The sequence below is a fragment of the Thalassophryne amazonica genome, chromosome 11 (assembly GCF_902500255.1).
Source record: "Thalassophryne amazonica chromosome 11, fThaAma1.1, whole genome shotgun sequence".
Lineage (NCBI taxonomy): Eukaryota > Metazoa > Chordata > Actinopteri > Batrachoidiformes > Batrachoididae > Thalassophryne > Thalassophryne amazonica.
The window spans coordinates 21,469,422-21,497,096 of record NC_047113.1 but is presented as its reverse complement, the minus strand read 5'-3'; the positions used below and the strand labels follow the sequence as shown (position 1 = coordinate 21,497,096).

The 27,675-nt window shown below is 39.9% G+C and overlaps 1 protein-coding gene across 1 annotated transcript in view; it reads right to left on the bottom strand.

Annotated features, from left to right (window-relative positions):
* Positions 1-2,286: 2,286 nt before the first annotated feature.
* The window catches only part of slc16a2 (solute carrier family 16 member 2), a 49,924-nt gene continuing 24,535 nt past the window's right edge, over positions 2,287-27,675 (bottom strand). Inside the window, exons 2-7 of the mRNA XM_034181132.1 lie at positions 18,299-18,443; positions 16,920-17,415; positions 8,269-8,412; positions 5,340-5,568; positions 3,503-3,775; positions 2,287-2,738 (exon numbers count right to left, since the gene is read on the bottom strand). Of these exons, the coding sequence (XP_034037023.1) occupies positions 3,519-3,775; positions 5,340-5,568; positions 8,269-8,412; positions 16,920-17,415; positions 18,299-18,443 (1,271 nt within the window). The 3' untranslated portion in view covers positions 2,287-2,738; positions 3,503-3,518. The remainder of the gene's footprint in view (positions 2,739-3,502; positions 3,776-5,339; positions 5,569-8,268; positions 8,413-16,919; positions 17,416-18,298; positions 18,444-27,675) is intronic.

The following is a 27,675-nucleotide window of genomic DNA, read 5'->3' as shown; positions in this document are numbered from 1 at the left end:
GCAGGAACTGGTACACGCTGTCGTATACGCCGGTCCAGAGCATCCCAAACATGCTCAATGGGTGACATGTCCGGTGAGTATGCCGGCCATGCAAGAACTGGGACATTTTCAGCTTCCTAGAATTGTGTACAGATCTTTGCAACATGGGGCCGTGCATTATCCTGCTGCAACATGAGGTGATGTTCTTGGATGTATGGCACAACAATGGGCCTCAGGATCTCGTCACGGTATCTCTGTGCATTCAAAATGCCATCAATAAAATGCACCTGTGTTCTTCATCCATAACAGACGCCTGCCCATACCATAACCCCACCGCCACCATGGGCCACTCGATCCACAACATTGACATCAGAAAACCGCTCACCCACACGACGCCACACACGCTGTCTGCCATCTGCCCTGGACAGTTTGAACCGGGATTCATCCGTGAAGAGAACACCTCTCTAATGTGCCAAACGGCTGCGAATGTGAGCATTTGCCCACTCAAGTCGGTTACGACGACGAACTGGAGTCAGGTCGAGACCCAGATGAGGATGGCGAGCATGTAGATGAGCTTCCCTGAGACGGTTTCTGACAATTTGTGCAGAAATTCTTTGGTTATGCAAACCGATTGCTTCAGCAGCTGTCCGAATGGCTGGTCTCAGACGATCTTGGAGGTGAACATGCTGGATGTGGAGGTCCTGGGCTGGTGTGGTTACACGTGGTCTGCGGTTGTGAGGCTGGTTGGATGTACTGCCAAATTCTCTGAAACGCCTTTGGAGATGGCTTATGGTAGAGAAATGAACATTCAATACACGAGCAACAGCTCTGGTTGACATTCCTGCTGTCAGCATGCCAACTGCACGCTTCCTCAAATCTTGCGACATCTGTGGCACTGTGCTGTTTGATAAAACTGCACCTTTCAGAGTGGCCTTTTATTGTGGGCAGTCTAGGGCACACCTGTGCACTAATCATGGTGTCTAATCAGCATCTTTATATGGCACACCTGTGAGGTGGGATGGATTACCTCAGCAAAGGAGAAGTGCTCACTATCACAGATTTAGACTGGTTTGTGAACAATATTTGAGGGAAATGGTGATATTGTGTATGTGGAAAAAGTTTTAGATCTTTGAGTTCATCTCATACAAAACCAAAAGTGTTGCGTTTATATTTTTGTTGAGTGTATTTCTCACAACAGAGGAAAGGTGGCCCAAAAAAATGTTATTAGTTAGAAGGCTACCCTGTCCAACTGATGAGCATGTGTTATGTCTTCTCCAGACTATCACCTATTTGATAACATGACTCGTGTGTCACATGAGTCGGGGTGCAGTGAATCAGTCTAGAAAGTGATTTACTAAGCCCCAGTGGATGACAAATATTACTTGTTGAAGCTTATGCATTTATTTTTCCATGAATTATTTCTATCATTTGTGTATATAAACAACTGTTTTCACATTTGAACAGAAATTATGACAGTTGTATTTATAATAGTTTCTAAAGGACTTATATCACTATTTAAGACACTCACACATTACATAGCTGGTTTTCTGGATTATAGTTTGTATATGCAACAGCATACATTTAATAATTTTGAAGAAACCTTTATAATCATGTGTTTTTTCATTATATTGTAAGTTGATTCACTGTGCCCCGGACACTGATTCACTGCACCCCGTGAATTAGTGTCCGGGGCACAGTGAATCAAAAATTTTAAAATTGATTTTAAACACCTGTAAATTACACTTTGGGAGACATAAATAACACAGCCTTATAAACAATAACTTGCTGTATTAAATCCACAATAGAATGACCTAAACCTATGCTATATATATGCTTTATACTGTGTCATACATCAGTGATAAATGTGAGGGAAGAAAAAAAAAAAAACTACATGTGTTTATGCTGTCACAAAACATTTCTGATCCACTGTGCCCCGGCTTCCCCTAATTTAGCTTGCTTGATGCATATTCACAACAGGTCTCCTGCATGAGCAACAAAAAAAGCTGCGTGCATAACACATCAGCCATCCATGCAAATCAAGTGGCACTGCACTTATACTCATAAATTTATATGTTCATTGTGAACACAGTGTGGAACAGCGTGCTGCAGCTAAGCCGAGGTGACAGTCGTCTGGCACCTCCTGTGAACTCCTACGACAGCTACAGAACACTGACACAGCAGAACCAGGGAAAAACAGAAGAGAACAGGTTACACATGCACAAGCCACAACTAAAATAAAAACGTTATACTCATGAGGTTCTACATAAAGTGATAGTGAATTGAACCATTCAGCATATCTTATTTTTAGGCCCCTTTCATGTGTTACATAGAAAGAAAAATATTTTTTTAGTGCTTCAAAAGGCTAAAGTAGAAAGATAGATACTACAAAATCAGAAACTATGACTGTCAGACAAAAAATATCTTGTTTTATTTTCTCTTGGAGGTATAAGCTATCAGTCTGCAGTCATCCTTTACAAACAGCTGAGGTTTAGTTGTGCTTATCCTTGGAAAACACTCCAACCATGTGACATCGTCTTTTTGTCATCACTGTGCCTCAGGGGGTTCCATCTAAAGCTACCTCTTTGAGTTCCCCCCTCAGAAAAAAATAAGCAGCCAACAAAGATCCCAAAGGGTGAGAGGTTAAAGGTCAACCAGCATATGTTCCCAGTTGAGCAGCCTCCATGTATGAATACTGCAGCTCCGTGTAAGCTTTGATGGAGAAGAGTCTTTTAAGAGTAAGGTGTTGGTGGGGTGAATGCCTGCAAAACAACAAGAAAGTCAAACATGAGAACATGCTTTATACTGTGTCATACATCAGTGATAAATGTGAGGCAAGAAAAAAAAAAACATCGGTGGGACCACAGAGACAGTTGCAATGCAAGGGACAAAGTGCCCAAAGCCAACAACGTGCTCTGCTTTTAGGATTTTCCTAAAAAGCAGACCTGAAAGTTCAACTACAATTTCATGTTTTGGTGAAAGAAAACCCTCCTCTGTACCACTTCATCAACTGGGGACACAAAATGCAAAACATGCACTGTACACAATTTCTCCAGTCACAGCCACAGAAAGAAGCCTGTAACTTCTTCTAGGTTGTCTGGGTGTCTTGGTGGCTTTCCTCATTCTTCTCCTTCTTGCACAGTCACTCAGTTTTTGAGAACTCTCTACTCCACACAGATTTACCACAGAGTGCCATACTGTTTGTATTTCTTCATAACTGATGTAAATAAAGTTAAAGACATATTCAGTGACTTGGAAATGTTCATGTATCCATCTCCTGACTTGTCTGAAGAAAACTGGCAATTAAACTGATTATTTACAGGTATTATACCAAAGGGGCCCATTACTTATGCAACCCATCATCTTGGTTTTTATATTTTTAATTCATTTATATCAAGTTGTAGAGATTCAATTTTATTTTAGAATTTTTTATATTGAGTATTTTTGCAAAAATAAATTAAAATGTGTGAAATACCAAGGGGGCAAATACTTTTGCAAGGCACTGCAAGTACAAATGTTATGCTACCTTTGTACATTGTGGCTCAGATATGCGTCTCCACACCAGTGTAACCAGGCAGGATTTCTCCATTGGAGCAATTCTTGAGTGCCTCCACTGGCTGGCTGGCAGGCAGCATGTGAGCAGTTGTAGCCGACTCTTCTGCTGTTGCTGCTGCCTGGCTTCGCTGGAGTCTGCGGTGTATGAGGGGCACAAAAAACAGCACCACACCTCCAACCATAGGAGGCACCCCGGCCAGAGAGAAGGCCACAGTGTAGTTTGTAAAGTAGTCATGTAGGAGACCTAAGTGGTGGAGACAGAGACACAAAACGCTTTTTCAAACAAATTGAAACAAGACCATGTTAACTTTGGCAAACACCAAAAGAGAGAATAAGTCCAAAGGTGCAGAAAGTATCTGTTTTTATTTTAAAAATGAGGCCAACATTTTTTCTGCTCAAATGTCATCAGGAGAGATTTCATCTCAAAGCAGGGCTGTGAAATGAGAACTGTAACATCCTAGGATGATTTGCAGGAGTTCTATAGCTGTGGGTCTGAAGCCAAATTTATTTTCTTTCTAAAGATACATTTTCAGCATCTCCTGGAAGAAAAAAAAATCTCAAAAGAATTGCATATGTAAATTATCCTAGATTCAACCTTTCATTTGAACTGTCATTGATAATGTTGAAATAAGAGAATATGACATGGAAGTAGGACCTGGAATGATTTTCCTTTTAACTGTAAACAAAATGAAATTCATTAAGACTGAAAAGACTGTTAAAGCATTTCAAAAACCACAGTTAAAGCTTGTAGAATATTTTGAATATTATGGTAAAATATTAATAATGTACCTTATAGTAAAAAAAAAGTCACATTCTTGTGTGAATTCCTATAAATCCATTAAAAGCCACAATGTCTTTTTTTTCAATGAAAGAAAAAGTCTGCATTAATAAAAAGTCACATATTCTTGCATGAAATCCTGTCTGAATAGCACAATGTCTATTTTCCAGTGAGAGAAAAATTCTTACCACGCTTAACATCCTGATGGCACAAGATGCAGCTTTTCCCTGTTCTTTTATCTTTCGGATGTGTTCATGAAGATATTCACTACCGACAGTACCATTTCCATAGATTCTTGATTCCGCTATCCTTATCCAATTTTTTGAGTCTTTCTCGCAGTCCACCTTCTGTACGATGTCCCGCCGTGACAGACATATCACAAAATTGTTCTTTTAAAAGCTTGATAGCAAATGATGAGAAGAAACGTGTAGAAAGAGTGCACCGATAAAATGGAAAGGGAAAAAGATTCACGCTGTGCCATAATATGGTCTTCAATGTCGTAAATAAAAGTTGTACGATGTTGTAACAAAAGAATGCTTTGCAATAGCCATTTTCCTAACTCAGTGACGAGCATGATTACAGACCATTGGTAGAGTACAACGTTGCTACTCCCCCTCCCCCGCCCAACTGTTATTGCAAAATTACATGATTTACAAAAATGTTTTTTTTCTACGACGCAGAATTCCGTGGATTTTTCACAGCCCTGAGGAAGAGAGTAGCACAGTTACGTTCATCTTCATCGTCCTCAGAACAGTGAGGATTTATTCATCTAAAATGTCCTGCATGTGTAGAAAGTTCCAAGGTGGGCCAGTCTGCACAGTTTATTACACCACCGTTTACTGCACTCAGTGTGCTTTTATTACTATTATTTTCAAATAAAAGCATTTCTTCAACAAAAAATTAAAAGATTTGGTTTTCAGAAAGTATTCCAGTGCCATCTTATACTCTGTCTAACAGACTCTATGCCATCATATCAGAAAGACAAAAGCCCAAAGGTGCCATTTTAGGAGAAAACCAAAATGGTTCTCACCGGCGATGGGTGGACCTGCTGTCATGGGAAGAGCCATGAGGCCTAGAAGATAACCTATGGCCTGTGAGGCCTGCATGGGTCCCACCAGTTCAAAGGCGATTGGCGCCATCATGGTGAGGAAGCATCCATCACACAGGCCCAGGAACACACACACAGCCATGAGCCCCTCAAACACCGAGCACTGAGGAATCATCATGGACATGAGCCCCAGAGCTATGAACGACACCACCTAAAGTTGACAACACACACATACGAGGTTTCAGTCAGTTCACACCATCAGAGAGTCAAAGCAACAATGCTGATATTTTATATCATAAAAGGTGACCAATTTCAAACACAAAGCTGTAAATGTGCACTTTTGTTTTCTTAACTCTGTAATGTACTCACACATTTCAACAGAATGTAGTACATATCAATATTCTCTACCAAATGGTTGAGCTGAACATTAAAGGGATGAGTGGCCTTTTATTTTGGCCAGCCTGAGGCACACCTGTGCAATAATCATACTGTCTTATCAGTGTCTTGATATGCCACACTTGTGAAGTGGGATGGATTATTTCGGCAAAGGAGACGTGCTCACTGACACAGATTTAGACAGATTTGTGAACAATATTTGAGAGAAATAGGTCTTTTGTGTATATGGAAAATGTTTTAGATCTTTGAGTTCAGCTCATGAAAAATGGGAGCAAAAACAAAAGTGCTGCATTTATATTTTTGCTGAGTGTATAAAGAATAACTTTACTAAAATAAGGAAACACTGCTGCAACACTGACAGTATTTACCAATTATGAAATGCAACTGGATCAAATATATAATTTAGAAGGACCTTGGAAAATGTTTCTCATTTTTCCAGTAATTGCTCAAAGGAAAGACTGATTCAGCAGATTACAGTCAACTTTATTGGCTGTGATCATACTTAAATATATTTTATCACTCCATATGTCATAAATATTTGTTGTGTGTTGGGGGGTTTGGCTGGACATTTGGGTGCTGTTTTCTTTTCTTTGCTCTCCAGGTGGTATGCAAACTGTTTTTTTTCTGTGGAGAAGGTGCTGGCGGAAGAGTCCTTCACCCTCATCAGAACTGTTGGCTGCACCTGTGGAGGATGTTCACGTGCAGGCCTAACAACTTGCAGCACCTGTGGATGATGCTCACGTGCAGACTTAAAGACTTTCAGCTGAAGCAGATAATGAGATGGCGTTCTGCATTTAAGCCATGAGTGATTTGAGCAGAATTGCCGGGAACTTGACCTTGTGACGTTCTGTTGTGAGACGCTGAGGACCGCGCCAGGGTTGGACACATCGTGCCTGTGAAGGAGGACGGGTGAGGGACACATGCTGTCAGCACACATCAGAGGTGATTATCGCCTGAATAATCGTTAATAGTAATTTGGCGTTTTGTTACGCAGTATATTTGAACATTGATGAGAATTGTGCAGTTTGCTTCTCACTGCCGTGGCGTACGGCTTGATGATCCTCCACCTGTTGTGAGAAGCTGCTCATTTACATAAAGCTTAAATTCAGACCTGAATGTGTTGCTGATAGTGTGTGCCTCTGAAGGATATTTGTTGTAGCTCTGTTGACTTACCTCACCTTTTCCGTCCTTCACAGAGTCAGTTTGTCGTATCCACCTGGGGGGTGTTCTGCGGTGAATCTGAGTCCAGAAGTGCCGGGCTTTGATCCATTTGGGCGCTGGAGAGCGCGCCATCCTCCACCTTGCCAAGACAGCTGAATATTTATGTTGTACACGAATTATTGCACGAGGGGGAATAAATTTGTTTCTTGGAACCGCTTTCTGGTTATTTAGCGCTGGGCCATTGTCAGATGCTTGTTCGGTTCTCTGACCCGCGTCAGCACATAACAGTATTATGACTAAATAAATCTGCTGAAACAGTTAGCTAATGTTATTTAGGAGGTTTTATATAGTCACTAATTTAATAAAATGTAGACTTAAAATATATTTATTTTGGGGAATTTCAGGTAGATTAGAGTGAATTTATCTCTGGGGATTGCAGTAGTTAAAAAAATTGCCCAATGTAATAAGCATTCCCTTTTTTTTTTTAATAAAGTCTGTCTTCATATGAAATTTTAATTAAAAAACATGACATGGGCAGTACGATGGCTAAGTGGTTAGCACTGTTGCCTCACAGCAAGAAGGTCATATATGTGGCCCTGCGATAGACTGGCGTCCTGTCCAGGGTGTACTCTGCCTCATGGTCTATGACTGCTGGGATAGGCTCCAGCCCCCCATGACCGTTAATTGGAATAAGCGGTTGAAGAAGAGTGAATAAAAACATGACATATAACATAAACCAACACATTAACAAATACAGACATACTTTATATATAATTCCACACCAGATAGAAAAGAAGTTTTCATGTCATTATAACCTTTTCCTAAATTTTTGCAAATGGCATATGAATTTGACCACAAGGTGTCACTGTTTCAAGATGTTTCAACCATTCCAAAATATCAAATTGTTTTCTGAATCAGCAGTTTCTCTACATTTAATCTCTAAAATGTTCCATTTTAACCCCCTAACTACAAAGTGCGACTGAGAAGTTTTAACCATAACCCTGAAAAAGTAGGGTGTGGTTCTCCATGTTTTGCATCCTGAGAAACCAACATTTCTCATGAATGTGTGAAGTTAGGACTCAATGGGTGCAATGTTGAGAAATAGTTTCTCAGAATGCAAAAAATTGAGAATCATGGCCTACGTTTTCTGGCTCAGTCTCAAAACTTCTATATCATCCCCCATGCAATATCAGTGATCTAGCTTTGCCTATTAACGTCAGTCTGTGCTTCAAGAATATGTATACTTTTTGTTACGCAATAAGTTGCAACAGGAGGATGTGGCATGTACTGTATTTTATACACACACGCACACAACGTGGTCTGCATGAACTGTGCACCTCCAGTATTTCCTCACCTGCATGTAGATCTTCTGAAGCCCAGGAATGAGGTCCCCAATTTTGCCAAAAGCAAGACGCCCTATGCCTGATGATGCACCGATACACACCAGCAGCACCCAGTTCTTTTCATTTTTGCTGAAATTCTCATTGGCAAAGCTGATCTGAGACAGAAAGAAAGACCCAACCCAATGTGAGTTCTGGCATAGTGTGGGCCTGCAACAAATATGAAACTCACCACAATCTAATAATTCTGCAGCTACAAGAAAAAATTAATCAGTACATCTGGTTGTGCTTTAAGTGGCATCATGATCTCCAAATGTGCAGAGACTTGTCAAGTACAGAAACAGTCTCTCCATAAGTGCCAAAAGTTAAAAGGGTCATATTTAAATAAAAAAAAAAAATTTAAATTTTTAAAAACATTTCAATAATTTCAAAAAAAAAAAATCATAATTTTAAACTGTTTTTATTGCAAAAGAAATTCTAAACATCCTCAAAATCCTATAATTCCATATCTCTATGTATAAACTGTTCTACTGTGAGCAAAATCTGGCCTTAATAAGATCATTTTATTCACTGGCATGTCACAGCTGTTCATATACAGTAGTGTTCAGAATAATAGTAGTACTATGTGACTAAAAAGATTAATCCAGGTTTTGAGTATATTTCTTATTGTTACATGGGAAACAAGGTACCAGTAGATTCAGTAGATTCTCACAAATCCAACAAGACCAAGCATTCATGATATGCACTCTTAAGGCTATGAAATTGGGCTATTAGTAAAAAAAAAAAAAAGTAGGAAAGGGGATGTTCACAATAATAGTAGTGTGGTATTCAGTCAGTGAGTTCGTCAATTTTGTGGAACAAACAGGTGTGAATCAGGTGTCCCCTATTTAAGGATGAAGCCAGCACCTGTTGAACATGCTTTTCTCTTTGAAAGCCTGAGGAAAATGGGACGTTCAAGACATTGTTCAGAAGAACAGCGTAGTTTGATTAAAAAGTTGATTGGAGAGGGGAAAACGTGTACGCAGGTACAAAAAATTATAGGCTGTTCATCTACAATGATCTCCAATGCTTTAAAATGGACAAAAAAAAACAGAGATGTGTGGAAGAAAACGGAAAACAACCATCAAAATGGATAGAAGAATAACCAGAATGGCAAAGGCTCACCCATTGATCAGCTCCAGGATGATCAAAGACAGTCTGGAGTTACCTGTAAGTGCTGTGACAGTTAGAAGACCCCTGTGTGAAGCTAATTTATTTGCATGAATCCCCCACAAAGTCCCTCTGTTAAATAAAAGACGTGCAGAAGAGGTTACAATTTGCCAAAGAAGACATCAACTGGCCTAAAGAGAAATGGAGGAATATTTTGTGGGCTGATGAGAGTAAAATTGTTCTTTTTGGGTCCAAGGGCCACATACAGTTTGTGAGACGACTCCAAAACTCTGAATTCAAGCCAAAGTTCACAGTGAAGACAGTGAAGCATGGTGGTGCAAGCATCATGATATGGGCATGTTTCTCCTACTATGGTGTTGGGCCTATATATATCGCATACCAGGTATCATGGATCAGTTTGGATATGTCAAAATACTTGAAGAGGTCATGTTGCCTTATGCTGAAGAGAACATGTCCTTGAAATGGGTGTTTCAACAAGACAATGACCCCAAGCACACTAGTAAATGAGCAAAATCATGGTTCCAAACCAACAAAATTAATGCCTTGCAGATGTGAAGAAATCATGAAAAACTGTGGTTATACAACTAAATACTAGTTTAGTGATTCACAGGATTGCTAAAAAAGCAGTTTGAACATAATAGTTTTGAGTTTGTAGCATCAACAGCAGATGCTACTATTATTGTGAACACCCCCTTTTCTACTTTTTTTTTTTACTAATAGCCCAATTTCATAGCCTTAAAAGTGTGCAAATCATGAATGCTTCATCTTGTTGGATTTGTGAGAATCTACTGAATCTACTGGTACCTTGTTTCCCATGTAACAATAAGAAATATACTCAAAACCTGGATTAATCTTTTTAGTCACATAGCACGACTATTAATTCGGAACACTACTGTATATATAGACTCATAGTGGAGCACTGAAGTGTAAATTTTGGCCAGAATAGTTCACTTGGTGGTAAAAGCATCAGATTTGGCATAAATGTTCTTCATAAATACGTTTGAGAAAAAAAGTGCTAGCCACTTGAAAATGCAATATGGTTGTCAGATAGGAGTCAATGAAGATTTACACAAAATTTAAAAATGCTCCAACCATATTGAAAAATGTACCATATTATTTGTCTGTTCATAAAGATTCCAAAAAGGTCCAGTTTGGACTGTCTGTGACTGAATGTTATGGACTTATGGCATGTAAAATAAAAAAAAATAAAAAAAAAAAACAAACAAAGCAAAAATGGTGCAGGTCAATTTTTCTTTGTACAGGGGTAAAAAGTTAAAGTTGCTCCAGTTTTGGTAAAAAGTGATACAATTTATTGGATGAATTAAGAGGGTTTTGAAAAGGAATAGTTTGCACCATGTGCCATGCTTATTTATGTTACAGGGTAACGTCATATGCCATAGAATCCAATGGACGCCGACATTGTTTGACCTTTACTTTGGTCAGACAACATGGTCAAATTCACCTCATCAACAGCTTCTTTCCATTTAAAGTGACAGGTGTAGAAAAACATGATGTGATTTTTTAAAAAAAGGAAAAATGTTCTTCTGAAAAGATGCATCACTTCAATATTCACTGTATTTTCAGGAATAAAGTTGCAGTGTGTTTTTTTTTGGGGGGGGGGGGGGGGGGGGGTCCGGCAATTTCTATGTTCAAAAAAAGGAGTGTAACGACACACACCAATCACGGTTGGGTACGTCTTCAGTACAGTGGAAACAAAAGACACAACATTAAAGATATTGTGTGTGTGAGAGAGAGAGAGAGAGAGAGACTGAATAGTCTTTCCAGAGTGTTACAAAATTATTTTTCTTGAATTCTTGTGAAATATACAGAGGGGAAAATACATATTTGATACACTGTTGATTTTGCAGGTTTTCCCACCTACAAAGAACGTAGAGGTCTGTAATTTTTTTCGTAGGTACACTTCAACTGTGAGAGACAGAATCTAAAACCAACAAATGCAGAAAATCACATTGTATGATTTTTGAATAATTAATTTGCATTTTATTGCATGAAATAAGTATTTGATCACCTACCATTCAGCAAGAATTCTGGCTCTCACAGACCTGTTAATTTTTCTTTAAGAAGCCCTCCTATTCTGCGCTCTTTACCTGTATTAATTGCACCTGTTTAATCTCATTACCTGTATAAGAGACACCTGTCCACACACTCAAACAATCACACTCCAACCTGTCCACCATGGCCAAGAACAAAGAGCTGTCTAAGGACACCGAGAACAAAATTGTAGCCCTGCACAAGGCTGGGATGGACTACAGGACAACAGGCAAGCGGCTTGGTGAGAAGGCAACAACTGTTGGCGTAATTATTAGAAAATGGAAGAAACATAAGGTGACTGTCTCATCCCCAAAAGTCTCAGTCAGCTCTAGGAAGACTCCAGGTGAAGCTGAACTTCTTCCATTTACAGATGATGGAAGCCACTGTGCTCATTGGGACCTTCAGAGCAACAGAAATGCTTCTTTACCCTTTTCCAGATTTGTGCCTCAAGACAATCCTGTCTACAGACAATTCCTCTGATTTCATGCTTGGTTTGTGCTCTAATGTGCACTGTCAACTGTGGAACCTTATATATAGACAGGTGGGTGTCTTTACAAATCATGTCCAATAAACTGACTTTCATCCAGGTGGACTCCAATTAAGCTGTAGAAACATCTCAAGGATGATCAGTGGAAACAGGATGCACCTGAGCTCAATTTTGAGCTTCATGGCAAAGGCTGTGAATTCTTATGTGCATGTGATTGCTTAGGGTTTTTTAATAATAAATTTGCAAAATCTCAACAAAAAAAAACTTTTTTTTCACATTGTCATTATGGGGTATTGTGTGTGGAATTTAGAGGGGGTGGAGTGAATTTCACCAATTTTTGAATAAGGCTGTAGCATAACAAAATGTGGAAAAAGTGAAGCACTCTAAACACTTTCCAGATGCACTGTAGGCCAGATCCTTCTGCCCCACTCATTTCTGAACCCCGTAAATCAGATCCAAAACATGAAGCCAAAGTCTTTCCTGAACATGCAGGGCCTTGTGAAATATTTGCTCTGCTTTGAAGGGCTCAACATTCAATCAATGGCCATAGGATAGAAATATTTAGGAACACAGGATGGCATAGAGGAGAGGTTTCCTGAGGTGACTGAACCAGTACAAAGACCGGGGTTGTGTTTACATCTGGGCTTTGGCCTGAAACAACAAGGCTGACAGAGGGAGGCCGGAGCTAAAACATCCGACATCTGGATTGAATGAGATCAACTTCACACATCTACATTTTACTTTAGCCACTACCCAACTCTTTCTTTCATTGCTTTCCCTTACTGTCTAAAGCAAAAATCAGTCAAGGGTGGTGCAAATTTTTTATATGAACAACTAAATCTGTTTTTCAAATATGGATTGCAAGAAAGTAGGATGAAGGAATTTTGTGTGCGATTTGACTGCTTTTCTGAACAAAATATTTTGAGCAGCATGACCACCTGTCACACAGAATCACAGCTGTGATTCTGTGTTTCCTGCTGACACACATTCCTCCGTCTCCCAAAGAAAATGAACAGCATCAGACCGCCCAAAGTGGAACTGATCAAGTCTGACATATCTCTCGCGCCCTCTCTCATACAGTGGGGAAAATGAGCATTTCATCCACTGTCAGTTTTGCAGGTTTTCCCACCATTCCCACAATCCACTAGAAAAACAGACCTTAACATTTGGTACAGAAACATTTGTTTGCCATTACAGAGGTCAGACATTTCCTGTAGTTCTTGACCAGGTTTTCACACACTGCAGCACAGACTTTGGTCCACTCCTCCATACATATCTTCTCCAGAACTTTCAGGTTTCAAGTTTCAGCTCCCTCCAAAGATTTTCTATTGAGTTCAGGTCTGGAGACTGGCCAGGCCACTCCAGGACCTTGAAATTCTTCTTACGGAGTCCCATCATAAGTTTTCTGGCTGTGTGTTTGGGGTCATTGTCATGCTGGAAGACCCAGCCACCTTACTGAGGGAAGGAGGTTTTTTTGCCAAAATCTCACGATACATGACCCCATCCATCCTCCCTTCAATACGGTGCAGTTGTCCTGTCCCCTTTGCAGAAGCGCACCCCCAGAGTATGTTGTTTCCACCCCCATGCTTCACGGTTGGGACAGTGTTCTTGGAATTGTTCTCATCCTCCAAACATGGCGAGTGGAGTTGATTCCAAAAAGCTCTATTTCGGTCTCATCTGACCACATGACCTTCTCCCATGCCTCCTCTGGATCATCCAGATGGTCACTGGTGAACTTCAAACGGGCCTGGACATGTGCTGGCTTCAGCAGGGGGACCTTGCTGCCCTACAGGATTTTAAACCACAATGACGTAGTGTGTTACTAATGAAATCATTGTGACTGTGGTCCCAGCTCTTGTAGAGGCATTTTTTGAACTATCAAGTGTCCCCATCTGAACTGTGTATCCTCTGTTTGAACTAACAGGTGTCCTCATAATGAGTGTCCCATTAGTCACTCAGACTGTCAGGTGCTTTCCAACCTGGTAGCAGAGCTGGCTGGCGCCCAAGCAGTAATGAGCCCTCACGCCAGGTGCAGCTGGCAGAAAGTGATGTTTTTAAAAAACAGCTGTAAATCCATCAGAACTTAATGGTGGAACTGTCATACAGGAATAATTAAGCTTTACACCTGCTTAGGGTGAACTAGAGATCGCTTCCATTAGAAAACCATGTTTGGGGAATGAAATAAATAAAATATCAAAGGAGGAGCGATGCCCGTGGGGTTTTCTATAAAAAGATGAGCGCGGTTAGAACATATTCAGTCTTTCTAGAGGACTCAGTTTGTGCAAGGGTTCTGTTTTGAGCGCTTGAATAAACTTAAAACTCATTTTATCCTGTCCAAGGCTGAGTTTTTCTGTGTTGGGTCCTTTTCTTGCAAACCACCTGCAGTCAGTTTTGTGTTATCCAAGAAGGCATTCTGAGACAAACAGAGAGAAGGACCACGACACTCTCTTCAGGTCATTGACCAGGTTCTCCCATGTAGTTCTGGGCTGTCTCAGAATCATACTTACCCCACAATTCGAGATCTTGCATGGAGCCCCAGACCGAGGAAGACTGACAGACATCGTATGTTTCTTCCATTTTCCAATAATTACTCCAACAGTTGTTGCCTTCTCACCAAGCTGCTTGCCTATTGGCCTGTAGCCCATCCCAGCCTTGTGCAGGTCTACACTTTTGTCCCTGATGTCCTTAGACAGCTCTTTAGTCTTGGCCATGGTGGACAGGTTGTAGTGTGATTGATTGAGTGTGTGGACAGGTGTCTTTTATATAGGTAATGAGTTCAAACAGGTGCATTTAATACAGGTAGAGTGCAGAATAGGAGGGCTTCTTAAAGAAAAATTAACAGGTCTGTGAGAGCCAAAATTTTTGCTGATTGGTAGGTGATCAGATACTTATTTCATGCAATAAAATGCTAATTAATTATTCAAAAATCATACAATGTGATTTTCTGGATTTTTTTTTAATTCTGTCTCTCATGGTTGAAGTGTACCTATGATAAAAATTATAGACCTCTCCATTCTTTGTAGGTCGGAAAACCTGCAAAATCGACAGTGTATCAAATACTTATAGTGAGGAAAATAAGTATTTGAACACCCTGCAGTTTTGCAAGTTCTCCCACTTAGAAATCATGGAGGGGTCTGAAATTTTTTGTCTTAGGTGCATGTTCACTGTGAGAGACACAATATATATATAAAAAATAAAAAAAATCACAATGTATGATTTTTTTTTTAAATAATTTATTTGTATGTTACTGCTGCAAATAAGTATTTGAACACCTGTGAAAATCAATGTTAATATTTGGTACAGTAGCCTTTGTTTGCAATTACAGGGGTCAAACGTTTCCTGTAGTTTTTCACCAGGTTTGCACACACTGCAGCAGGTATGTTGGTCCACTCCTCCATACAGATCTTCTCTAGATCTCAGGTTTGGAGTTTCAGCTCCCTCCAAAGATTTTCTATTGAGTTCAGGTCTGGAGACTGGCCAGGCCACTCCAGGACGTTGAAATGCTTCTTACGGAGCCCCTCCTTAGTTGCCCTGGCTGTGAGTTTGGGGTCATTGTCCCAGCCATGACCCATCTTCAATGCTCTTACTGAGGGAAGGAGGTTGTTTGCCAAAATCTCGCAATACATGACCCCATCCATCCTCCCTTCAATACGGTGCAGTCATCCTGTCCCTTTGCAGAAGCGCACCCCCAGAGTATGATGTTTCCACCCCCATGCTTCACGGCTGGGATGGTTTTCTTGGGGTTGTTCTCATCCTCTAAACATGCTAAGTGGAGGTGATTCCAAAAAGCTCTATTCTGGTATCATCTGACCACATGACCTTCTCCCATGCCTCCTCTGGATCATCCAGATGGTCATTGGTGAACTTCAAACGGGCCTGGACATGTGCTGACTTAAGCAGGGGGACCTTGCTGCCCTGCAGGATTTTAAACCATGACAGCATCATGTGTTACTAATATAATCTTTGTGACTGTGGTCCCAGCTCTCTTCAGGTCATTGACCAGGTCCTCCTGTGTAGTTCTGATTTTTCTCAGAATCATCCTTACCCCACAAAGTGAGATCTTGCATGGAATCCCAGACCGAGGGAGATTGACAGTCATCTTATGTTTCGTCCACTTTCTAATAAATAATCATAACAGTTGTTGTCTTCTACCAAGCTGCTTGCCTGTTGTCCTGTAGTCCATCCCAGCCTTGTGCAGGTCTGCAGTTTTGTCCCTGGTGTCCTTAGCTCTTTGGTCTTGGCTATGGTGGACAGGTTGGAGTGTGATTGACTGAGTGTGTGAACAGGTGTCTTTTATACAGGTAACAAGTTCAAACAGGTGCAATTAATACAGGCAACGAGTGCAGAATAAGAGATAATACGTAGAATAAGAATAACAATAATAAGAATGATTTCTAAGTGGGAGAACTTAGCCCGCAGGGTGTTCAAATACTTATTTTCCTCACTGTATTTTCCCCACTGTAAGTGTAGTGAGCAACAGTGTTTATACTACACCAATGAGTCGATACCATAGTGTTCAACAGGACATATTTTAGCAGGTTCAACATTAATGGAAGCTTGCAAAGGACATTACTGACAACATGCACAATATTCCAATGAACTCTATTAGAATACAAGCATTTACAAACTGGGGTATTTTTTTGTATATCATCTATGTTTCTCAGAATTCCAAAGATGGAGAACCACGCTCTACTTTTTCTGGGTCAGGCTCAAAACATCTTGGTTACCCCTCGTATTTTATATTTAAATGTTTTTAAAGCCATACTTTGTGAGCTTGATTTTAGTGGGATGTTATACTCAACATGTACTCCATTTCCATTCTGCATGACATTCAACTCACTACAGTTCTTTGTAGGCCGCTAAAGCAGCTTTTACTATTTCACGATTTTAACATACGCAGCCAACACATAATGTATATCTGCTATGTGGCAAACAATGGCCATGAATGGTTCTTACCAAATACATATATGGCACAAAATAACCCAGCACGGCTGTGGCAACTCCAAACGCCCACACCCTGTATGTGACGATATGAAATACACGAAGGTTAAAGTACTTTTTGACCCCAGCCAGAGCATTGCTCCACCTCCCTCTCTGACCAGACGACCCTGACAGGGCTTGGTTTTCAGCAGGGCTGGGACCCATGCCAGATGGCCCCAAGAATCCTCCAGATGGTAGCAAAGGTTTGAATGTTAATGCCAGCAGGGCCTGGACAAGCATGAAGAGGCTGAGGATCTGGAAGGTTCTACTAAGACCCAGAGGTTCTACCACTTTGTTGAGGAAAACTGGGAGTCCCATGGAGAATAGGCTGGCACCAGCCGTCACTACGCCATTGGCCAGACCCAGACGCCGACGGAAGTAGTGTCCAAGGATGACCAATGAGGGCTGGAAGGCAAAGGAGCAGCCGCAGCCAAACAATATGCCATATGTGAAATACCGAAGGCCCAGGGAGCTGAAAAACAAAAGCAGAGGGCAGCAAAAAAGCAGATTCACATTAGGAAACCCCTTGGCATTAGGAAAAAATTTGCACGTATTGCAACTGAACAGCTGCAGAGTAGAATGTGACTGAAGGAGCCAATGTTCTTCAGACTCAATTACTCACTCACTCACTCATCTTCAACCGCTTACTCCAAATAGGGGTCACGGGGGGCTGGAGCCTATCCCAGCAGTCATAGGGGGTGAGACTATGTACACCCTGGACAGGATGCCAGTCTGTCGCAAAGCCAAATATAGACAGACAAACACATCCACACCCGCACGCACACCTACGGACAATTTAAAGATTCCAATCCACCTAACCTGCTTGTCTTTGGACGTGGAAGGAAGCCGGAACACCTGGAGAGAACCCACACAAACATGGGGAGAACATACAAACTCCACACAGAAAGGCCACAGGTGGGAATCTATCCGATGACCTTCTTCCTGTGAGGCAACAGTGCTAACCACTAAGACACCGTACTGCCCAGACTGAATTAATTATTGTTTAATGTCAAAAGTAAGAAAAGGTGCCTTTGATCGGTGGAGTTATAATTTGCCTTCTGTCAAATCTCAGATTTGAGCATTCCAATAGCCTGTAGCTCTGCCAAACTTCAAGGATGATGTAGGTTTCAGGATCCGCCTTTGCCCACACACTGTGTATGCCAACATTTAATTTTAGCTGCAGACTGCAGAGTTAGATAAGTAGTAGTAAGGTTAGACCTTACTTGTGTGAAGCGCCTTGAGGCAATTATGTTGTGATTTTGCGCTATATAAATGAAAATAAATTGAAAAATTGAAATTGAAAAATTAGATTTATATTTCAACATAAAGAAACATTTTCCATGAATACATCTTACTTGGCAAATGATGTACTGAGCAGGCCTATAAAAGCCATTGTGGCCCCGCTGACAGCTGTCTTCCTACAACCAAAAGAGTCTGTGAACATGCTGACCACAGGTGAACAGAAGAAGATCATCCCCATGGCCAGAGCACCCACCCAGGCTGGTGAGGAAAAATACAGAAAACAAGTCAGTGAATTATCCTGCATTTATCATCCAAAAGTACAAACACATAGCACAATAAAATTTGCATAGATAATGATAAGCTTTGGATATTTACACTCAACATGGACAGATCTAACAGTCTATCACATAGTAGAAATAAACATCAGAACAGCATCTACAGTTTTTAGTTTTCACAAAGCAATTCCCACAGCAAAGCGATGGGTTTGCTACCAGCGGTGAAGAAAACCTTAGAATTGTTTTTTTTTTTTGGGGGGGGGGGGGGGGGGGCAAGAGTAATGAATGAGTAATGAACTTGTGTCCTAAGCTGTGGAAATTGTTGACCAAAAAAAAGTAAGTGAACCAAGGCTTTTATATAATAGCACAGATGCTATTAAAAAACACTTCTTCTTCAAACAAAGTAAAAGACATGTAGCCTCCCCTGTGTGAACAAACAATGGGGAAAGAAGAACAAACCCCACTGAAGATGCAGTCAAGCCACACATTAGGAGACAGTTACACTTCTCTTCCTGCCTTTTCACAATAAAATTCCTAGGCATGCACTGCTGCTACTACAACAAAAATTTAGGATGTCCCAATTAAGGTTTTTTTTTTTTGTTTTTTTTTTTGCCCCAATCCTGATCAGATATTTATTATTGTGTATCTGACAATACAGACTCCTGATCTGGTACGTGTATCTTCCTTGAGTGTTTCCAAAAGTTGTGGGACATGACACCCTGATTGGCCATTAATAATCATCATGTGTGTGCAACATCGGACGAGGAACAAGATGTGCAAGTAACATTTATGTGTCCTCTTGGTACCTCAAAGACTTACAGTTGGCCCAGGAGAGAGGACATCTGCTGGATCTCTCATACGTGTGTGTATATACATATATATACATATACATATATATATACATATATACATATACATATATACCTATTTAAGGATGAAGCCAGCACCTGTTGAACATGCTTTTCTCTTTGAAAGCCTGAGGAAAATGGGACATTCAAGATATTGTTCAGAAGAACAGCGTAGTTTGATTAAAATGTTGATTGGAAAGGGGAAAACGTATACGCAGGTGCAAAAAATTATAGGCTGTTCATCTACAATGATCTCCAATGCTTTAAAATGGACAAAAAAAAACACGTGGAAGAAAACGGAAAACAACCATCAAAATGGATACAAGAGTAACCAGAATGGCAAAGGCTCACCCATTGATCAGCTCCAGGATCAAAGACAGTCTGGAGTTACCTGTAAGTGCTGTGACAGTTAGAAGATGCCTGTGTGAAGCTAATTTATTTGCAAGAATCCCCCGCAAAGTCCCTCTGTTAAATAAAAGACATCTGCAGAAGAGGTTACAATTTGCCAAAGAACACATCAACTGGACTAAAGAGAAATGGAGGAATATTTTGTGGACTGATGAGAGTAAAATTGTTCTTTTTGGGTCCAAGGGCCGCAGACAGTTTGTGAGATGACCCCCAAACTCTGAATTCAAGCCACAGTTCACAGTGAAGACAGTGAAGCATGGTGGTGCAAGCATCATGATATGGGCATGTTTCTCCTACTATGGTGTTGGGCCTATATATCACATACCAGGTATCATGGATCAGTTTGGATATGTCAAATACTTGAAGAGGTCATGTTGCCTTATGCTGAAGAGGACATGCCCTTGAAATAGGTGTTTCAACAAGACAATGACCCCAAGCACACTAGTAAACGAGCAAAATCTTGGTTCCAAACCAACAAAATTAATGCCGCACAGATCTGAAGAAATCATGAGAAACTGTGGTTATACAACTAAATACTAGTTTAGTGATTCACAGGATTGCTAAAAACAGTTTGAACATAATAGTTTTGAGTTTGTAGCGTCAACAGCAGATGCTACTATTATTGTACTTTTTTTCATTATTTATATTATTATTATTATTATTCTACTTTTTTTTTTTGTTTTTGTTTTTTTTTTTACTAATAGCCCAATTTCATAGCCTTAAGAGTGTGCATATCATGAATGCTTGGTCTTGTTGGATTTGTGAGAATCTAATAAATCTACTGGTACCTTGTTTCCCATGTAACAATAAGAAATACACTCAAAATCTGGATTAATCTTTTTAGTCACATAGCACTACTATTATTCTGAACACTACTGTAACTCGTGTAACATTAAAACTCATGACTCTCCAATTTTGGATCAAGTTAGGGAGGGGTGTTATTTAAAAAAAAATTGGAAATCTATAAATGTTTGCATAGAATATGGAGATATACATGGAATAAACCATAGCAGGATAAATTTTGGGTCATTTGGTTCCAAAAACCCATATGGACGGAGCCAGTGAAGATATCGGGTTCACAAATCGCGAAAAATATCGATGGAAATGTCATATCTTGAGAACCGCTGCACCTAGAGACTTGAAATTTGGCTCCAAATGTTGCTTGACTGCAAGTTTATATTCAACTTCTATAGTAACAATAAGCCTATCTGGTGTTTTTTAAGAGTAATTGACAAAAAAGCTAATTTCAGTACATATGTTATGATCAATTGTAACAAACAAAATATATGTAGTTTTTATTTCAGGAACATCAGTTGAGTATAAACATCACATGTAAAGAATGACATGGCCACAATGAACTAATTATAAGCAATAGAGTGGTTTTCTACGTCAACAGCACATATACGACACACGCGTTACTTGAAATTTTCAAACGCTCCGTCCATATGGGTTTTTGGAACCAAATGACCCAAAAATTATACTATTATGGTTGATTCCATGTATATTTCCATATTCCATGCAAAAATTTATAGATTTCAAAAATTTTTGAAATAACACCCCTCCCTAGTCAACATTATTAAATGTTTCACAGTCAACGTGTCTAGACAAAATGTCCCAAATATGTTTTAAATCATTTGATTCAGACATCTCCAGAAATAAAGTCACAATGTGAATGCTGGTTTTGTCACATCATTCCTTACAGGGGAGGGACTAGAACATTTTTGATTGGGGGGAAGGACACATAACATGTACAAAGTAATGTAGTAAAAACTTCAGACTGAGATTCTAATAACACAACAACAAAAGTAACAACCAGTTAACACCACCATAATAATGTGTATTAAAAAAAAAAAAGAACAGGTGATTTTGTATTTTGTCCACAGTAAGTGAATGCAAAAACACTGGATTTTATTAGGATTCATGAAAGCTTTCAATTTCCTCGAACGTTACAGTAATAACGGACAATCTTTTGAGCCATTTAATTAAGGCTGAAATGATCAGTCGAGTAACTCAAATAATTCCATTACAAAAACTGTTCGAGGCAAATTCTGTGCCTCGAAACGCGGTTTAACAGTGTAGTACAAATGCCAGGCCTGTGTGTGGCGTTGTAACATCCCCAGATAAAAACAGAAGACGAGAGCATGTGCAAAATCCGTGTAAGAGCACCAAAAGTTACAGTTTTCCAACGTGACACTAGTGATGGGTATCAATAAGATTTTATCAATATCGATATCACTATCGATTCCGCTTATCGATCCGATTCCTTATTGATTCCCTTATCAATAGGTCTTGTGAATTTTTTTGTATTAAAAGTAGGTTTTACAGGTTTTCTATGTCAGCAGGTCAAAGAGCTTTTTCTTATTGTGCACCCACTCTGTGGAACAGTCTTCATGTGACCGTGAGGCAGTCGGAGTCCATGGACATTTTTAACTCAAGACTTAAAACCTATTTTTATTCTCTTTCTTATGAATAGTTTTTTTTTTTATCTGTTTCATTCTTTTACTTCTGTTTTTAATTATGTATTTGAATTTTTAAATTTTTATTTATTTATTTTAATTTTTAATGTTAAACTGTTCTGTGTGAGGCGCCTTGAGGCGGCTTTTGTTGCGATTTGGCACTTTATAAGCTGATTAAATTGAAATTGAGCAACATTTTATTGAGTCTTAAAGTAAATAAACATGAAATTGGTTACTGGATCCTTAAACTCTGGACATAATAAACTCTACATGGTGGATCCTTGATCTCTGGACATAAAAAGAAATAAACAAAATCTGCAGTTATTGTCAAAAGCATTTCCTTTCAGACATTATTGGCATCAATGTCTTTCCATACATCTGAGCTGAGCTCTTGCAGCTGGCAGTGCTGCACATCAGGATGTAATTCATAAAGAATGCAGGAGGTCTCATTTTGGGCGGGAAAAAATGTTTTAGTTGATTGTAGTTTCTTGTCTGTATTACAACATTTGTAAGAGGTGTCATTTTATTTAAAAAGGCAATTCGTTTTGACGTTATTAATTACGACCGGACTCTGTCTCAACGAGCCGCACGGCGCTTGTAGCTGTGCCAACGGAATGGAGGACGATTCTCTTTTCTTAACTGCAACAAGACAAGAGTCCCAGTTAGTGACTTTAATCCACAGAAAAGTGACTCACGATATTTTAATGGCTTTGAGCGGGGTTAAGAAGCGGACTTGCCATTTCTGAAGAGCAGCGAATGAAAGAACCAACGAGCTAGTGGATCAAAGCATTGCTTCATGCTTCAAAGTGGAGTCACGCTGCAGAGGCGGTTGATTACAGAGCCGTGACAGGGCCTGTAATCAACGTAGAAAAATAAAAATTTTCCTGACAAACACACTCAAAAACAATGGCCGCTCTGAAGGGAATCATTAATAAGAGGATAAGGGAATCATTAAGCAAAAAGACTATCGATATCGGTATCGAATCATTTCTTAACGATACTCGAAAAAGAACCGGTTCTCGATACCCAACCCTACGCGTGACACACTGAGCAAAATAAAGTCTTTTAAGAGAAAGATGGTCCGCGCTGATCATCTGAAATAGACTGTGGTTCGCTTTAAATACACAGTGCGCAGTCAGTTATTTAAATGGCACTCGCCTTTGCTGCCTAGTCAGGGCTCGAAACATCAGATCTTGATGTTGAAAGTCTGTTGTATGCCCCCGCCCCAAAAAATTTGCCAGTACTCACAAGTGTACTTAAACATCCCTTCTTTATTGTTTCAGCATTCTAAAGAGACAGTGAGACAGGGGGGAGGAGCGCTTCATGTACTGTTTTGAGAACGGAGCGCATAAATAAAGTACTTCATTCAGTCATATTTGGAGTCAGTTTTGGTAAATTGTTGGAGTCAGTCCAGTTACCGTTTGGGTTTACAGACATTCATAGACACAGACTATTCATAGACACACAAAAAAGACCATAGACATGACGAACCATTAACTATTTAATATGTAACAGATAACCAAAACCAAAATATAGCACTTTATCAAAACAAAGCCCTTTATTGCTCATATGTTCTGGTCTGACAGGAAGACATCAGTAAAGGGATCTTTTCGTGAAGATGTCTGTAGGCCTTGTGTTGCACTCTACCATGACGTCCCTCTCGTAAGGATCTGGAGGTCAAGATGACATCAGTGGCTTCTTGGTGCAGGATGTGAATTAGGAGGTACATATTGTGTATATTGGTTCTGTGGTATGTATATCTGGAAATACCGGTGTCACATTTGAGATGATTCCACTGGTCACAGCTGTCACAGGTGATGGCCAGGTGATGATGGTGGACTGGTTTATAGCAGATGATACAGGGATATTCCATTATGTTGGGTGCAGCTCTTCCTTTAACACAGGTGTGATCTTTCAGAATTATGAGTTGACATCTTCAAACTTCCTTTGACACAATCGTTCAGTAAATAATTTAATTTTTTATAGTTTTGGTGTCTATGAATAGTCTTTTTGTGTGTCTATGAATTTTTCACATTGAGTCTATGAATGGTCCTTTTTTTGTCAATGAACTGTCCGGTTATCATTTGGGTGAATCGTCGCACCGCTGTGCTCACATTCAGGTGCAGCCTGACTGACTGAGGATTACATCGACCGCCTGCGCTTACGGTCCGATGTCAGGAGAGTGCTGAATAATTACCCAGGAAAACAGAAAGGGATACATCTGATTATCTATTAATCGCCAGAATAATCGCCAGAATACTTGATTACTAAAATAATTGATAGCTGCAGCCCTACATTTAACAACCTAATAAACTAAACCAGACTACAATAAGCGTATTCAGAAAATGGAAGAATGGCCTCTGGGTGGTGAAGCAGAGAAGAACACTCAAACTGCTGCTGTCATTGATAACCAGCAGTGTTGCATAGTAACGAAGTAAAAATACTTCACTACTGTACTTAAGTACGTTTTGGGAGACTTTGTACTTTACTTGCGTTTTTTAAATTCAGCTTACTTTCACTTTTACTTCACTACACTTCTGACCTTAATTGCATACTTCTACTCCAATAAATTTTCTATGCGCCATGCCGTTACTCGTTACAAAAAAAAAAACCACAAACACACACACACACACGAAAAAAGTCATGTTTTCACCCAGTAATATAACTATTTCTCAGAGCTCTTTGAATCGAAAATCGATTCTGAATCGAATCGTCACCCCAAGAATCGGAATCGAATTGAATCGTGAGTTGTTGTACGATTCACATCCCTACTGATTACTAGTGACTACAACAAAGTCAGGTCGACATGAGGCATGTCCGGTAGGCTTTTTTGCAGTTGCGCACTTGGGGGGTGTTTGTCAGGAAAATGATAATTTCTCTACATTGATTACAGACCTGCAGCGGGTCTGTAATCAACTTTTCTGCAGCGCGGCTTTGCTTTGAACCTTGAACCAATGGAAACAGTGATTCGCAGGTCGAAGCAGTGCTTCAATCTACGATTCATGGATTTTATTTCGTTTTATCCTAATTTTTTCCCAGCTAAAACCCTGAAGAGCATATGTCTGTGAGTAATATTTAATATTTTTATGTTAAACCGACCTGTTATGGTCTTCTGAAACAGCTGATAGATGTATTTTATAACTTAAAAACTGGACAGATGCTAACGCGTTAGCATGTCTATGGCATTTTCAATGTTAAAGGTAGCATAAAGCTGTTTGCATCAGCACGTTTGTGTTGATTTGTGTTCGTTGTTGTAAAAGAGTCAAACTGTAATTTTTTTTTTTTTTATTCATATATTATAGCAACAACAATAATAGTCTACATAATAGACAATAATAGTCAATAATAATAGACTAATAATGTTACAATACAATTTTAGAGAAAGAGACAAAAAGAACCTAATGAAACAAAACACAACAGAAAAGATAAAACCGTGTAACAATGAAAATAAATAAATACATATAGAAATAAATGTTTCCTGTGAACACCTAGTGAGTAGCCTACTCTCATTTAGGTTTTGAAACCTTGTTTCTGAAGTGTTTTTGTGTGATGTGCACAGTTTTCAGTATTTTGACTAATACTACCAGTCATTTACAAGCCTAGATAAACTTTTATTAAAAAAAAAAAAATCAGTCCGTTTTTGATTATTAACATTTACTTGTACTTTTACTTTACTTGTACTTTTACTTTCAATACTTGAGTACATTTAGTTGTACATTACTTGTCATACTTAAGTACAATAAATACTAGATACTCTAATGCCACGTTCACACCGGGTGCGACGCGAGCGACTGCAGCCACAGGTTGCCATGTAATCCCTATGTAAGGACGTGTTTTGGTGGCAAACCGTGCAGCACGATGCGATGGAGGCGAGTGAAGCGGTTTTGCGCGTTTGTGGCGCGATATTGCGTTGCCTCACGTCGCGCTGCCCTCCTCCCCAAGTTCAAAAATCTGAACTTTTTCGTCTTGTCCCGCCGCGATGACCAGTCAGGGACTAAATATGTAGTGACATGGAGATGTCTGGAGTTTGACTGAAGACGTGAACATGTCCTGTATCTGGTAGCAGCCTGTGAGCAGGAGTTTCTTTTTATTTTTATTTTACGTGCGCGCGTGTGAATCGTCCTGGAGATTTTACTTATTAACTACACACCTGTATAAAGCAAATGGTGACTGGTTTCTAAACACAATTATGACAGAGTTTTTGGAGCGAGTAGCAGCCCTCCTTGCAGCAGCGGGGAGAAGAGCTTTTTCTCTTTTTTTTTTTTTTTTTACGTGCGCGCGCGAGCGAATCGTCTGTAGAGAATATTTTATTAATTAACTATACAGATCTATAATAAAACAAATGGTGACTGATTTCTAAACACAATTATGACAGAGTTTTTTGGGGGAAGAGCCAGCTGCAGCAAGCAGCGGAGTTTTTTTTTTTTTTTTTTTTTTTTTTAATTGTTTACATGTGTGCGCGTGAAACGGGACAGTTGATCCTCAAACTGGGTCCCGCAGAGGTGGAAGGACCGCTGAAAGCGGCCGTCACCCAGACACAGCTCCTGCAGCAAATAATGATACTCTCTGTATTGGGAGCTTTTCACAACAACTTGCTCCGTGTGATCAAGGTCCATCATGTTAGCTTGACTGACAACCGGAGCCGGCGAGCGGAATGGAAGCTCCTCCTATTTGATGACGCACCGGGGCGAATTTTCGCAGCGAAAGTCCACCCAAGCAGAGCGACACACCGGGCGAAGGAGGAGCGTCCGTCGCCTGGCGACCCACGTGAATTTGTAGCGTCTGATCGTGCCCGGTGTGAACGCGGCATAAGACTTTTACTTGAGTAGCATTTCAATCGGTTACTTGAACTTCTACCAAAGTCATTTTTTTTAATGGGTATCTTACTTTTACTTAAGTGTGATTTTCCGGTAATTTGTACAACACTGATAACCAGACCACTCTCTCCACCACCTGCTGAACAGAAAGTAAAGCAAATTCTCCAGCAGACTGATTCAGACATTGCAGGGAATCTTTCCTGCCCAATAATACTTTTCAACACCTCTCTGCTTTTGAACAAAGAACACTCTGGAATTTGACCTCTGTAGTCTCAATACCACCAAACTCTTCTGTTCTACAGTTTCTAGCACCTTCACTGTAATAAATTACCCATACGTCTGGTTAAACTTTTGCACACCTGGGTACTTCACTCCCATACCACCTCACTGAACACAATCACTCATCTCAATCACATTTCAGCACGTTTGTGTGCATTTGTTTTCTGTATAGTTAATGGCTCAGCGTTTGTTGTCATAAAAGAGTCAAAGGTATTAAAAATTGTCGGGACTTTGAATGTTGACAGCATGACTGGTAAAAGGAGAGAGCTGGTTGATATGATGGAGAGGAGAAAGGTACATACATTGTGTGTGCAAGGGAAGTGGAAGGGAAGTAAGAGCAGGAGCATAGGTGGTGAGTTCAAGTTGATGTATCATTGTGATGATAGGAAGAGAAATGGCGTTGGGGT